Here is a 14128-nt window from a genome sequence, read left to right as displayed (position 1 = left end):
TTTGTAACATTTCCCAGTTATGGCGACAGATCAAAGAAAGAAGCAAATAGAAACAAAGTATCATGAAATAGCAAAGTGTGAGGAGCTTATGCACTGATATAAAAAGAACCACAACAACAATTCCTGTTTTTGTGCTACAACTTTGAAGGGATAGTCTAAAGAACAGTTCTGAAAAAGTTGCTACTCTGACAGTTTGTTAGTCTATTTCAATTGAAACATGGTAAACACATTCAGAGAAGAATGAACAGCTCTCTTCCCTCACATGTGTTTCTGTTGCAGAGTTTTAAGAGTCAGACTATCAAACATTAAGGGGAATGATTAAAAAAATCCTTATTCCCCTAGAAAGGATGTGCACACCGTACATATGGCTTATAACACAGCCAGCAGAACTGGCCTGGAAAGAGCAAACTAAGGATGGAGCAAAGGAGTTGTCACTCCTCCAATATTGGCTTGTACCTAGATTAATTCAACACCTTCCAAATTCAGAATTAAAAGGAGGGGGAGTATTATTTTGGCTTTAATATATTATCTAGATCATTCAAACTAATTAAAGCAGAAGGAAGAAACAGACCAGATCCCTCCTCCAAGTAGTTTTATTCACTTAGACAAGGAAATAGTTTATTGCACTATATAAATGCACAATTTCAGTAAGACTAAAAAGACATGACTAAAAAGGCTTATACCAGAAAATTAGATGTTTAACATTTTGTTGAAAATTTGCAAAAACTGATTTCTCTCTCTCACACACACACAAATGGGACTCCTCTTTCTCTTTCCCCTTCCCTCTCCCCCCCACATAACACGTCACTTTACTAAATAGGATCAATTGGGAATGAAAATTAATCTTTTTCAAGCAACTCAATTTCATTCAGATGGAAAGGGTTTTTTGAATCAAGACACTGTTGGCCATTGCTCAAAAAGTGAAAAATTCTCAGTCACAAAAGTAGCTCTGAACAATGTTTTTGCACCAAAAAGTAAGCGGTAGTCATTTTCATAAAGGCAAATAACATTATGGGGAAATCGTAGCATATTCATTACTAACGAAGGCCTCACTCAAAAAAATGCTAAAGTTCCTAGAGCTAAGGCTAAGACGACTGAGGAGGTATAGTGTGAGAGTCAATAAGAGCAATGTTGGATTTGGTTAGCCTTGGAGGAGGAGACAGTACATGATGAATGTGTTTTTATCTCAACAGTAGGCAGACCCCCTGCAGCATGTAAACTTCAATCATGCCTCATTAAACTAAGAAACTAAGGTTCTTTTGCAGAGTTACGATCATAAAATACCTTGCAGACAAGCTTACATTCCTTTCTCACCCTATCTCACATCAGATATGCCAATTGTGGGAGGAAAGAGCTGTCCAAACAAGGATGCAGAAGGTCCTTAATTTTAAAAATATGCACAATAATTGTAAGATGAAAGTTTAAAACTGTAAGGTCTTCAAATTATAGCCTGAATAAACTAAAATATAGTTTATGCATAAAAGCTATATTTTTACATTGTTTAACAAACATTTAATAAGCAAAAGTAGTTTATATATCAGATTTTTATGAAATTCCATGAGACTTTCTCACTACTTTTCTGGTTTCTATATGTACATACACACACAATATGGTGGGTGTAAATGGTAATCTGGCTCCTTTTTCTCAATGTGTAAAGAGTAAAATTATCAGATCAATCTTATACAATGAAGAAATAAATGATGGAGTATTTCTTTCATCCTTCACTCAGGACCTTATGTTACCACTTTCAATTGCCACTTGTAGATTTGCATTATTGTATTTTCTCTTTACAAATATTACTGTCCCCATCTTGCCTGCCATGTGTCAGAGTCTGTTATTTTAAAAATCAAACTTAAAAAACAAAAAAAGAGAGAAATCAGTCAACACTAGCATAAATGCCACATACAAATCCAGCTTTGGAAAAATATTTTCACTTTGCTCTGGCAGAATTCTTCTTTCAACCTAGCTATCATCTCTCGGAAAGGTGGATTAATTACATCATCAATGGAAAAAACCCTTTGTTGATGTAGTAAGCATCTACACTACAGTGGCAAAGCTGCAGCATTTGTAGTGTAGACATAGCTTAAGATTCATACATTACAAATGGCTGAATAGACTTTATGTACATCTAGACAGAAGCTCTGGATCCCACGTTACAGTTTAAAATGAGTCTCAAACTCATACACTGTAAGGTCAGAAAGGAGCAACTGAACATCTAGTCTAACTTCCTGCACATTGCAGGCCACAGAACCTCACCCACCCAACTCCTGTAATAGACCCCTAACCTCTGGCTGAGTTACTGAAGTCTTCACATCATGGTTTAAAGGCTTCAAGTTACAGAGAATTCACCATTTGCACTAGTTTAAACCTGCAACATGGGGCACAGGTCACTTGCAGAAGATGGCGAAAAAACCCCAGGGTCTCTGCCAAAAATTCCTTCCTGACCCCAAATATGGCAATCAGTTAGATCCCGAGCATTTGTGCAAGATCCACTAGGCAGACCTAGGAAAGAATTCTCTGTAATAACTCAGAGCTCTCCGCATCTAGTGTCCCATCTCCAGCCATTGGGGATTTCTGCTACTGGCAGTCGCCTATGGGCCACATGCCATTGTAGGCAGTTCCATCACACCATCCTCTCCATATGTTTATCAAGCTCAGTCTTGAAGCCAGTTAGGTTTTTTGTCCCCACTGCTCCTCTTAGGAGGCTGTTCCAGAACTTCACTCCTCTGATGGTTAGAACGTTCGCCTAATTTAGTGCCTACATTTATTGATGGCCGTTTATATCCATTTGTTCGTGTCTCCTTATTGGCGCTTATCTCAAATAACTCCTCTCCCTCCCTGGTATTTATTACTCTGATCTATTTACAGAGAGCAATCGTATCTCCCCATAGCCACCTTTTTGTTAGGCTAAACAAACCAAGCTCTTTGAGCCTGCTATCATAAGGGAGGTTTTCCATTCCTCGAATAATTCTAGTAGCCCTTCTCTGCACCCTGTATCAGTTTGAATTCATCTTTCTTAAATATGGGAGACTAGAATTGCACACACTATTGAAGATGAGATCTCAGCATTGCCTTGTATAATGGTAGTAATACTTCTATGTCTCCACTGGAAATACCTCGCCTGATACATCCTAGGACTGCATTAGCCTTTTTCACAGCCACATCACATTGGTGGCTCATAGTCATCCTGTGATCAACCAATACACACAGGACTTCCTTCTCCTCTGTCGCTTCCAACGGATAAGTCTCCAGCTGATAGCAAAAATTCTTGTTCTTAGTCCCTGAATGCATGACCTTGCACTTTGCACTGTTAAATTTCATCCCATTTCTATTCCTCCAGTTTACAAGGTCATCCAGATCTTCTTCTATGATATTCTGGTCCTCCTCCGTATTGGCAATACTGCCCAACTCTATGTCATCTGCAAAAGTTATTAGCACACTCCCACTTTTTGTGCCAATGTCAGTAATAAAAAATGTTAAATAAGATTGGTTCCAATACTGATCCCTGAGGAACTCCACTAGTAACCTCCCTCCAGCTTGACAGTTCACCTTTCAGTATTAACACTGTAGTCTCCCCTTTAACACATTCCTTATCCACCTTTAAATTCTCATATTAATCCCTATCTTCTCCAATTTAACTAATAATTTCCCATGTGGAACTGTATCAAATGCCATGCAGAAATCCAGGTAGATTAGATCTACTGCATTTCCTTTGTCTAAAAAAAAAAAAAAAAAAAAAAATCAGTTATCGTCTCAAAGGAAGATATCAGGTTGGTCTAGCATGACCTGCCTTTTTGTAAAACCATGTTGTATTTTATTTCAATTACCATTAACCTCTATGTCTTTAAATACTTTCTCTTTCAAAATTTGTTTCAAGACCTTGTATACAAATTAACAGGCCTGTAGTTTCCTGGATCACGTTTTTACCACCTTTCTTAAAAATAGGAACTATATTAGCAATTCTCCAGTCAATCTGTTTACAGATTCATTAAAAATCCTTGCTATTGGATTTGTAATTTCATGTGCCAGTTCCTTTAATACGGCTTTATGGATCAGTTACAAACATACTGAAAAAAAAAAAATTAAGAGTAGCTCAAATGAGATGGTCATAATCCTGGTAACCTTGTTCATTGCAAATGGTCACAATACAATCAAACAACTGTAGAGATTAATGCCAGTATTTTCAAACCTGCAGGCCTTAAATTAGACCACATAGTAGAAGTGACCTGATTTTTCACAGGGGGCGGGGGGTGGGGGGAGGAGGAGGAGGGGAAATCAGTCAACTTTTGCTTAACTATGGAATTAAGGGCCTAATTTTAGGCTGCAGGTTTGAAAATATTGGCCTAAGCCACTAGTGGATTCTGTCTAGATTGAGTTACTTTATTTGATGAAAAAAATGTTTAGTCATAAAGAGAAACCCACAAGGTTATAATAAAATATTTATCTATCACTGTTTGCAATCTCAATATTATCAGCATAATCAAACAAATTAATTTTAGGAGCAAAACCAACTTCTCTTTTGGGGATGGGGAAAGCACAATTAATTTATTACTGTGAAATTTTAATGAACTTTTCAGGATATGGTATCAGTTCAAACACCAATACAGATCTATTGAAATTTTCAGTGATCAGTGTCAACAAGTAAGCATTCTTTCTTTAAGAAGGCTGCAGTCAACTTGCAATCATCTATTCAGCTTCAAAACATGAGTTTCAGGTAGTACACTTGCCCTTCTTCCCCTTTCCAGTTTTTGCTGCATCACTATCACATTTCCCTTTTATGTTTTTCTTGCTCTGTTGAGATGTGAAAAACTCCCACAAAGAGGAGAAAATGACTGCACACAAAGAGCAGATATATGCACAAAGTAAACACAATTAAAAAATTGAGGGGAATAACTATTTTCCTCCAGTCTCTGTAAACTATCATCATTTTAGATGTTACTTGTAGTCAGAAGTTGACAGTGTCCTTGTAAATGATAGATTGCATTAGTAACAGCATGTCCGTATAGCAGACCAATAAGTCAATTATAGCATCTAGCTGTGAGTTCTCACAGAACCTCCGATTTATACACAAAAGAAGATATTAATGTTTATTTGGGGTTCAGTACAGAATCCGTCTTACCCCAAGTATGCTAACTCCATTTCTGAGTGATGTTCATAATAAAATATGTGAAAGGCAATTGCTGGATTTGGAATGCTAAAATCCAAAGCTAATGTCAATTAAGAGTAACATATAATTAAAAAAAGAAACCTGGACAAAAATATTTCTTGGAACCATTAGCTTCCCTCATCAGAAAAACAATCTTCTGGTGTCTCTGATTTTGCATTTATATACACAGTTACATTGCAGGCACCTCCTAAGTAAATGTACTAATGAATTTCATTTTTCATTCTTAAAGACATGTTCCAGCACACTTTTTGCACTTTAAAAATAACTTGATAGAAACTGACAAGATTTTACCACCACCAAGGATAGGATTGTTATCCACTCTGTCAGATTCAGGACCAAATGTTTCTTATCAAGAAGAATGTTTGGTTCAACTGGTATTATAATAGCTCACCACAGTACCTTGTCTACATGGAAAATTAAATCCAGTTCACAGACATTTTCAAAACATTTGTCTAGTGTTTCCACGAATACCTGTGGAAGAAAAAACAAAGCAAAAGGTCAAGGTTTAAGAGCAACTCAAACATTTCATTATTTATGAACTTCAAATGTGGCACATATAGGAAAATAGAGATCATGTAGATTTTACAAGGCCTAGTGTATCTGAAAAACATGTGTGGTTAACACTATTATTGGGATCCTGTATGCCGGCAGGCCCCAGGAAAAAGAGTATGTGAAGTGAGACAGCTTTTAATACAACTCTGCAATGTGGCCAAGGGATTACACACATACAAAAGTTAAAGAATATTCACACATTGACAGAATACTCCAAGAACATCTATACTGCAATTTTATGTAGTTGTGATCTGAACAGTTTCTTCTAATTTTACTGGGATGCCAACTATCCAGTAAAAATGAATTTCAGCTGTTTATTTTTACCAATTATTTGTATTCCAGTAGCCCCTGAGGGCCCCAGCCTGCTTCCACTTCTCTCACAGAATCTTGCCATTTTCTTCCAAGAGAAAATTGTTAAAATGTGATGCGACCCTCCCACTTCCCTTGGCTTGCTTTCTCTTCCCCTCCTCCAACTCTCTCCTCCTCCTCCCGTCACAGAGGCAGAAGTTTCTCATTTAATTTCCTGCTCCATCCCCTCCATTTGCCCCAGTGACCCCATCCCATCATTTCATCCCCTCCCTTATTCTTCTCCTTAACCTCTCATGTTCCTCTGGTTCTTCCTCCCACCCCCATAATACAAGCATGACTTAGACTCTCCCCTCCTAAATAAAACACGCTTGACGCCACTTGCTTCTTCAACTACTGCCCATTTCCCTTCTCCCTTTCAACTCTAAAAGCATGGAACGAGCTGTCTATAACTATTGTCTGAAGTGCCTCTCCTTCAAATCCATAACAGACTGGTTTCAGCCCCAGCACTCCACTGAAATCACTCTTGCCAAATTTTCTAATGACTATGTCCTAACCTAAGCTAAGAACTTGTTCTCCATCCTCATCTGTGAGGGTTCCATAAGGCTCTGTCCTAGCTCCCCTTCTCTTCTCCCTTTGCATCTTATCTCTGGGTAATTTCATCTGCAAACACAAATTCAATTACCACATCTCTGCTGAGGACTCATAGACCCACCTCTCTGCTCAAGACCTGTCTCCTTCTGTCCAAACTAAAATCTCAGCTGGTCTCTCTGACATCTCCTTGTGTATGTCTTGCTGTCAGCTCAAGCTCAACACAGCTAAAGTGGATCTTAATCTTCCCGCATACCTTTCCCGTTACCTTCTTTCTCAATCATTAGACAACACCACCGTCCTGACAGTCACTTAGGCCCATAACTTGGGTGTCATCTTCAAAGTGAACCTCTCTATGTCTAAGTCTTGCAGATTCTTTCTGCAAAACATCTTAAGATACAGAATTTCCTCTCCATCCATACAAATAAAATTTTCAGCCAGGCTCTCATCATACCATGTTGCAATTACTGCAAGTTCCTTTTATCTGGCCTTGACAGATGTAATCTTGCCCCACTCATATCCATTTAATATGCTGCTGAATGGATCATTTTTCTTAGCCCATTGATTTGACCAAGTTGCACTTCTCTTTACATCCATGCACTGGCTCCCCCTTCTTTATCGCATCAAACATATGCTGCTTGTATTAACTTTCAAAGCACTTCACAGTCTATCGTCTCTCAGTCACTACTGAGCTGTTGACACTTATATCCAACTGGCCCATGCCAGCCTCCACTGAAATTTCTGAAATTTTCAAACAAACATTGTGCTTTCTCCCATGCTGTTCCTCATGCTTGGGAAGTGCTTCCCATAAACATCTGCAAGGTTGCCTGATTACCCATCTTTGGTATGATGCCTATAAAAAATTTGACAACAGTTAAGCCACCAATGTGCTGAGACCACTCTCTATCATGCTGACCAACACAGTCTCATTGTTTCCAGCTGTATACCCATCTGTTGCCTCTGTCTTAGACTTAGAACACACACTTTATGGGCCAGGGATGCCTTTTTGTTGTGTGTATGTTCTGCACCTAGCACAGTGATGACTAGGACTCCTAGGCTCTACAGGAATACAATAAATAAAATAATCTGCACATAAATAAAAAAAAGGATTAAGGTCAAACGCCTGATTTTTTGTGTGTGTGTGTGTGTGTGTGTGTATATATATATATATATATATATAAAGCCAAATCAGTTATTAACAGTTTGCTTTAAATACAATGCACAAGGTTTCATTTTTTATCATTGCAAGTCCTCCTCATTATTTGCAAAGGCCTGTTAATTACTGTGCAAGCCAGACATGCCTTTCTGATTTGGGATAGGAGATCACACCACATAAAATTTCAATTTTGAGCTTATTTGAGCCCAGTCCAATAAGGAAATCTTCCATGTCCCTAACCAATTTTCCTACTCAGCCAGAAAGGGGGTGGGGATGAGGGGGAATTTTCATAAGTTCCAACCCTACCCCATTGAAAATCAATGGGAAATTTACCACTTCAACACAAATGCTAAGGGTATGCATGAAATTTTCAAAAAGGTCTTTTACTCATAACATGTTACTATTAATTACCATTTTAAAATCAAAACCAATTTTCTCTCTAGTGGAGTTACAGAAGTACCATTATTTAGTACCAGCACTGAATTTAAGCAAAAAATACTGGAACTAACTCCACAAAGAGGAGTTGAAGACCAGGCTCCCCATGCACTGAGTGGGGAGTTAGGCACCTAAGAAAGGGATTCACAAAAGCCAAAAACTGAGCAGAGAGCTGCCTAAGCTAGCCAGTAGAAAATGCTGAACCGGGGCAGGGCTTAGGCCCTTCTCCTCAAACGTAGTTAGGTTCCTAACTCCAGCTCAGAGAACCTCTCAACTGTGAAACCTCCTGGTATGGGCAGAGGGTGAGGGATTGACTGACTCTATAGCCAAGTGGTTAGGGCACTCCCCTAGGGAATGGAGAGTCAGGTTCAAGTCCCTGCTCAGATACATTATTATTTATGCAAAGTGGAACAGCTTCAACAGGAGAGACAGAGATATACCATACTGTATCCAATAGTCTGGTGAATAGGGCACTCACTTGGGATGTTAAAGTCCCGGGTTCAAGTCCCTTGCTCTAAATCAGGCAGAGTAGAGATTCAAACCACATACCGAGTAGGGTGACCAGACAGCAAATGTGAAAAATCAGGATGGGAGTGGGGGGTTATAGGAGCCTATATAAGAGAAAGACCCAAAAATCGGGACTGTCCCTATAAAATCGGGACATCTGGTCACTCTACAAGTGAATGCTCTAACCACTGCAATATTGGGTATTGCACACGCAACTCCCAACTACCTAGTTCCCGGCTGTCTTTTATGCAGGGCCTGATCCAGTAAGCATGCTCAGAATAGGTCCCCCGGGTAAGATAGGTAGGGGAAGGCCTAGTTTGAGAATTCCATTAGGACTTAGGTATGAGCTAGGGTGCTAAGTAGCTCAGGGCATCAGGACTGTGCATGCCCACCACTGGAAAGTAGATGCCTAATGAATTTAGGCAACTACAGGGTTAGATGGCAGCGAGCAGGGGTTGAAGATTTCAATGGTGCCTAAAGGTTTAGGTGTCTATGCCTCTTTGTGGATCTAGACCTGTGTTATTTCTTAAATGGATTCAATACAAGAGTTACTATGACAATTAACCTTACAAATAAATATCTTACATTTAATTGAATAGTACTTTTTAAGCATGAAGAAAAGAGGCATCTTGTTGGGGTTACTAATTTTCTTCATAAAGTTAACTGTTAAGACACAAAATGTCTTCTAGAAACACGGCAAGTTTACAAATGATTAGTTCATATGTTAAACTACTTAAACAATGTTTATAATGTGGCTCAGAGAAGCCAACTGACTTCCCAGGGGAAATTCTCTTAACTTGTGTGTGCCTCAAGGGGGTTGTATATATAAGGGTAGTTTTGTCTAGCATTTAGCCACAACGAGAAAATAAAAAAGAAGTGTATCCTCTATCTAGAGGAACAGTTATCCTGGTGTTATTTATGTTTAGAAGTTGGGAGTGGGGAAAAGCACAGTTTTCCATAGCACAGACAACAAGATATTTATAAATTCTGACATTAAGACACTCATTTAGTGCCTTGAAAAATGTTCCTTTATACAAAATGACATTTTAAAATAAGGCACAAGAAGAGAAGTATCATCAGTAGCAATTTTTATATTCACAGACAGGGGAATAGGAAAGGAGCAACTGAACAGTATTTCACTCTTAAATTATCCCAACAACTAGGACTTCTCCTCACAACAGCCTTAGATCCATAACTTCAGTGGCTGCTCTTAAAAAAAAAAATTATTAATTAATGCAAATATCAAGGTAGCATAATTAGTTATCTAAGACAATACAGGAAAGTTTTGGAAGATAACCACCGAAGCCCAAAGACCTCTGTCTACATAGCATGATCATTAAGCACTAAATACACTGGTAAATTAAGAGAAAAATATTACTTTTGCAGAGCCCCACAACTGGAATTTTCACAAGATTTCTATTAATAAATATTTGAAATGTCTCAGTCTTCTACTGGTGACAGCTGGGATTATGTGTGACACTGGTAGGGCAGAAACCCAGAATCAGACTGTAAACAGGTTTATAACCTTTTATGTCATACTGATTTTAAAAAGTATTACTCTAGAATACAAGTTATAATAAGTTATAACTTAATTTTAATTAAGTTTTATTTTTAAGTCTCAGAATAACTGCATCAGTGGATAAAATAAGAGCCAACATGCTTACAGCACAAAATTTATTTTAGAGTCCAACATGTGCACCAAGAGATAAAAGCGCACAGATCTCAAACAAGGCAGTAATTGCTTCAGATGTGGTAGTACTTATGGGTCATAAGAACCTGGGGCTTCTTTCTCCTTAAGAGAAAAACTAGTTCAAATGTACTATAGGGATACCACTGCAGCTGAGACTAACTACAGGACATTAAATTAATCATGAAACTGACATCCAAGGAATTACTGGCTACCTACTGACTTTCACAAAGCAACTTCATAAAAAAGGTTGAGCAACAATGCAGAAACAACGTGAGTCACAGAACTGAGAATTAAAAATGAATTCTGGAGTCAAATAAATCTCAAGCCAAGTCCTGGTGACTAGAGATGTAGAAATAGTGTGTTTTCCATAACTAATATTGATCCAAAGTGAATTTCTAGCACCCCCTTGTGCTTTACTTTTAGAATTACATGAACTATTACAATAAAGCTGTATTTTATTTTTTTGTTTTAAATTTTACTCAAATATTAATAAACCTAAATATATACAATACTAAATATAGCATAAGTAATCAAAACATCAGTTTGTTCTTAGTGTTCTGGTAAGACAAATTAAGAGTCCATTGTCAGCATCATGGCCCACTGTGCTCAGCAACATACCAACACAGTCCTTGCCCTGAAGAGCTTCCATTCTACACAGACAAAAAGTGGGAGAAAAAGGACAATACACAAGCAGGGACTGGGAACTGAGGGACAGAACGACTAAATGACTTGCCCAAGATCATACAGGAAGTCCATGGCAGAGAAGGGAATTGAACCCAGATCTCTGAAGTCCAGTGTTTTAGCCACAAGACCATCCTTTCTCCTCTTGCATTAAATACTCAAATTCTATTACAGCATTAACAGCTGAAAAAAAACCAGATAACCAATCAAATGCATCTAAAACAGATACTATAAAACGATAAATCTATATAAGAAATATTATGGAATGTTTACTTCAGATCTAGAAAGTCCTGTTTGTATTTGGTGTCAATAGACCTACTTTAGGTTTTCTTAACTCAGGTTTTGGTGTGTCACCAGATCTAAAGAGCACTAGCAAACCTCAAGAAAGATGAAGCCAGACCACCTGTGAAAGTGTTTTCATTGCAGTACAAGCTGTAATGTCATCATCCAAACAGCTGGCTCAAGGTGATCTCTGATAGATGCATGGGACAATCATCCACACATTTAATACCTAGATGGTTGGACATTAGTAGTTATAGCAATAAATACATGCAGCACCACCACACATGGGGCTGACTTTGAATAAAACTTGGAAGCTCTAATAGTGCTTAGTATAACAATCCACCTAGTGGAGCTGGTCAGCATGAGCACATTACACTTAGGGTGACCAGATGTCCCAATTTTATAGGGACAGTCCCGATTTGGGGGGCTTTTTCTTATATAGGCACCTATTCCCCTCCACTACCGTCCCGATTATTCACACTTGCCCTCTGGTCACCCTAATTACACTTGTTCTACATAAACTACACTGACTTCCCCCTCTGCTTCTGGGTGCAATCTGAAGTATCTGTTTTACTCTGTAAAACCTTATATGGTTTAGGAGGTGGATGCTTTAGGGACCATATCATTCCCTGTGCACTATTAAAGACTGTTCAAGTCAGCTGAGATGCTTGTGCTGACAGTCTTTCTGATCACAAGCTCTTTCGAACAGGGTCCATCTCTTCTTATGTTTGTGCCAGGTGCTGCACAACAGGACTTGGGTACTGATATCTGGGCACTACTGTACTTGAAGTGCTACAAAAGTTAACAAATTCTTTTGAGAATTTCTAGTTGCCAGTACATAAGAGGGGGGGTCAGACTGTGGAAATCATTCCCTCTGGTGGTCAGCCAAAGCACAAATTTGTTAGTTTTCAGGCAAATCTGTGAAATGGACCTTAACTACAGTTGATTTTTTTAAGTTTTCAATTTCATCAACCAGAAGGAAGTTTTTTGGATTTCTGCCCAGCTCTAATCTAAACTAAAAGGGCTGACCTCGTACTAGAGCCGGTCAGGAATTTTTCAACTAAACATTTTCATTAGAAAATGCCTATTTGTTGAAATCAAATCTGCTGCAGGATAGGGTTGGTTCTGATGAACATCCTGTGACAAAAAAAGGTTGAAAGAAGTTTTGAAATTGCTGACATGTCCCCTGAATTTCAGTTCAAAATTTAAGTTAATTTACAGTAAAGGAAAAAAATGTAAAGGAAAAATGTAAGTGAAATGTTTTGAAGTTATCAAATGTTTCAACTGACCCAATCTGAATTTTTCCCTGGATTTCCGGTTTGTGAAAATTTGAGACAGACTTTTTGTCCCAAGTTGAGACAGGAAAATTTTATGAAATCTCAAAAGTTCTTCCAGAACAGGAAAATCATTTCCCATCCAGTTCTACCTTGTATCTCACATGCCTGTTTGAATTAACATTAGGCTTTTTGGACCCCAGACTTGTTAAAGATTACAGTCATCTGTTGTCCCAGGACCTCTAAGTTTAGTGCCTCTAAAGATTGCAATACTTGCATCCACGCAGAGCGAGGTAAATCACATGCATCTACGGTCATAACAACTTGACGTTAAGAAATTAAGAAATCCATCTTTCAGACCAAACTGCATTATGCCTCCCGTAAAACTGCCTGATTGCACAAATGCAACTTGCAAAGCTCTGTACAGCTTGTAACCACTGAGCTCTCAAACTTCTTTTTGGGTACTTCATGGGGAAGTGAGTCTTAGAAGTCATGAGTATACATAAAGGGTAAAATTTTCAAAAGTGCCGAACTGACTTAGAAGCTTAAGTCTCACTGAAAGTCAAGTCAAAAGGACTTGACACCCAAATTAGTTAGATTCTTTTGAAAGTTTGATGTGACTCTCCTTCACACTACCATGGCTCGCTGTTTGCCCAGGTTCTAGTTTCATTTTACTTACTGTGGTTATAATATCATAAACTCTGAGAGAAAAAACTGAACCAAGGCCTTGATTTCCTCTTGTAACACTTCAAGGGAGATTTAAGAATAACTCACATTTAACCCTGTAAACTTTACATACCCAGTGATAATGATGCGAACGCATAGAACTCTCCCTTTTCTAGTTAATCACAAACACTGATACAAAGCCTTTAAACAATGTGAATAGAGCCTTAAAAATGATTGTATACAAGAAGTGTAAAATTCATAACACTAAAATGTCTAAATTATTAAGGTGAAAGGTTTCACTGGTATGTCCTGACATGAGACTCCTTTGAGGCAGAGACTGGAACCTGGACAAACATGTACAGTATATCCTCTGAGTGAAAGTCAAAGATTAATATCCATGGAACATGCTGATCTGCTAAAGGTGACCTAAAAAGCATTTATAAATATATTGTTTCCTTCACAGTCCTAATTTGTTTATGTTTCCAAGCAGTAGAGCTTCCACACGGAAGATGTCAGATTGGTATTGGGAGATGAAATGGCAAAAGCACCTCTATCACAAGATTTCAGAGTAGCAGCCGTGTTAGTCTGTATCCGCAAAAAGAAGAACAGGAGGACTTGTGGCACCTTAGAGACTAACAAATTTTGTTAGTCTCTAAGGTGCCACAAGTCCTCCTGTTCTTCTATCACAAGAAGTACTTCAACCTATGAAGAAGTCTGAGAACAAAGATTTAATGTTGATATTTTATGATGGTTGCAGACCTACCTAAAGGCTTTAATATGCATAAAGCCATTGTCCTGAAGATACAAAAAGGAAACACAGG

The 14128-nt window shown here is 38.3% G+C and overlaps 1 protein-coding gene across 2 annotated transcripts in view; it reads right to left on the bottom strand.

Annotated features, from left to right (window-relative positions):
- Positions 1-14128, bottom strand: part of AP3S1 (adaptor related protein complex 3 subunit sigma 1) — a 41187-nt gene that overhangs the window by 15016 nt on the left and 12043 nt on the right. For both annotated transcript variants that reach the window (XM_005300139.5, XM_005300138.5), the window contains exon 4: positions 5567-5638. In XM_005300139.5, the coding sequence (XP_005300196.1) occupies positions 5567-5638 (72 nt within the window). The remainder of the gene's footprint in view (positions 1-5566; positions 5639-14128) is intronic.

This window comes from Chrysemys picta, chromosome 6 (genome assembly GCF_011386835.1).
Source record: "Chrysemys picta bellii isolate R12L10 chromosome 6, ASM1138683v2, whole genome shotgun sequence".
Lineage (NCBI taxonomy): Eukaryota > Metazoa > Chordata > Testudines > Emydidae > Chrysemys > Chrysemys picta.
This window is presented reverse-complemented; position numbering and strand designations above follow the sequence as displayed.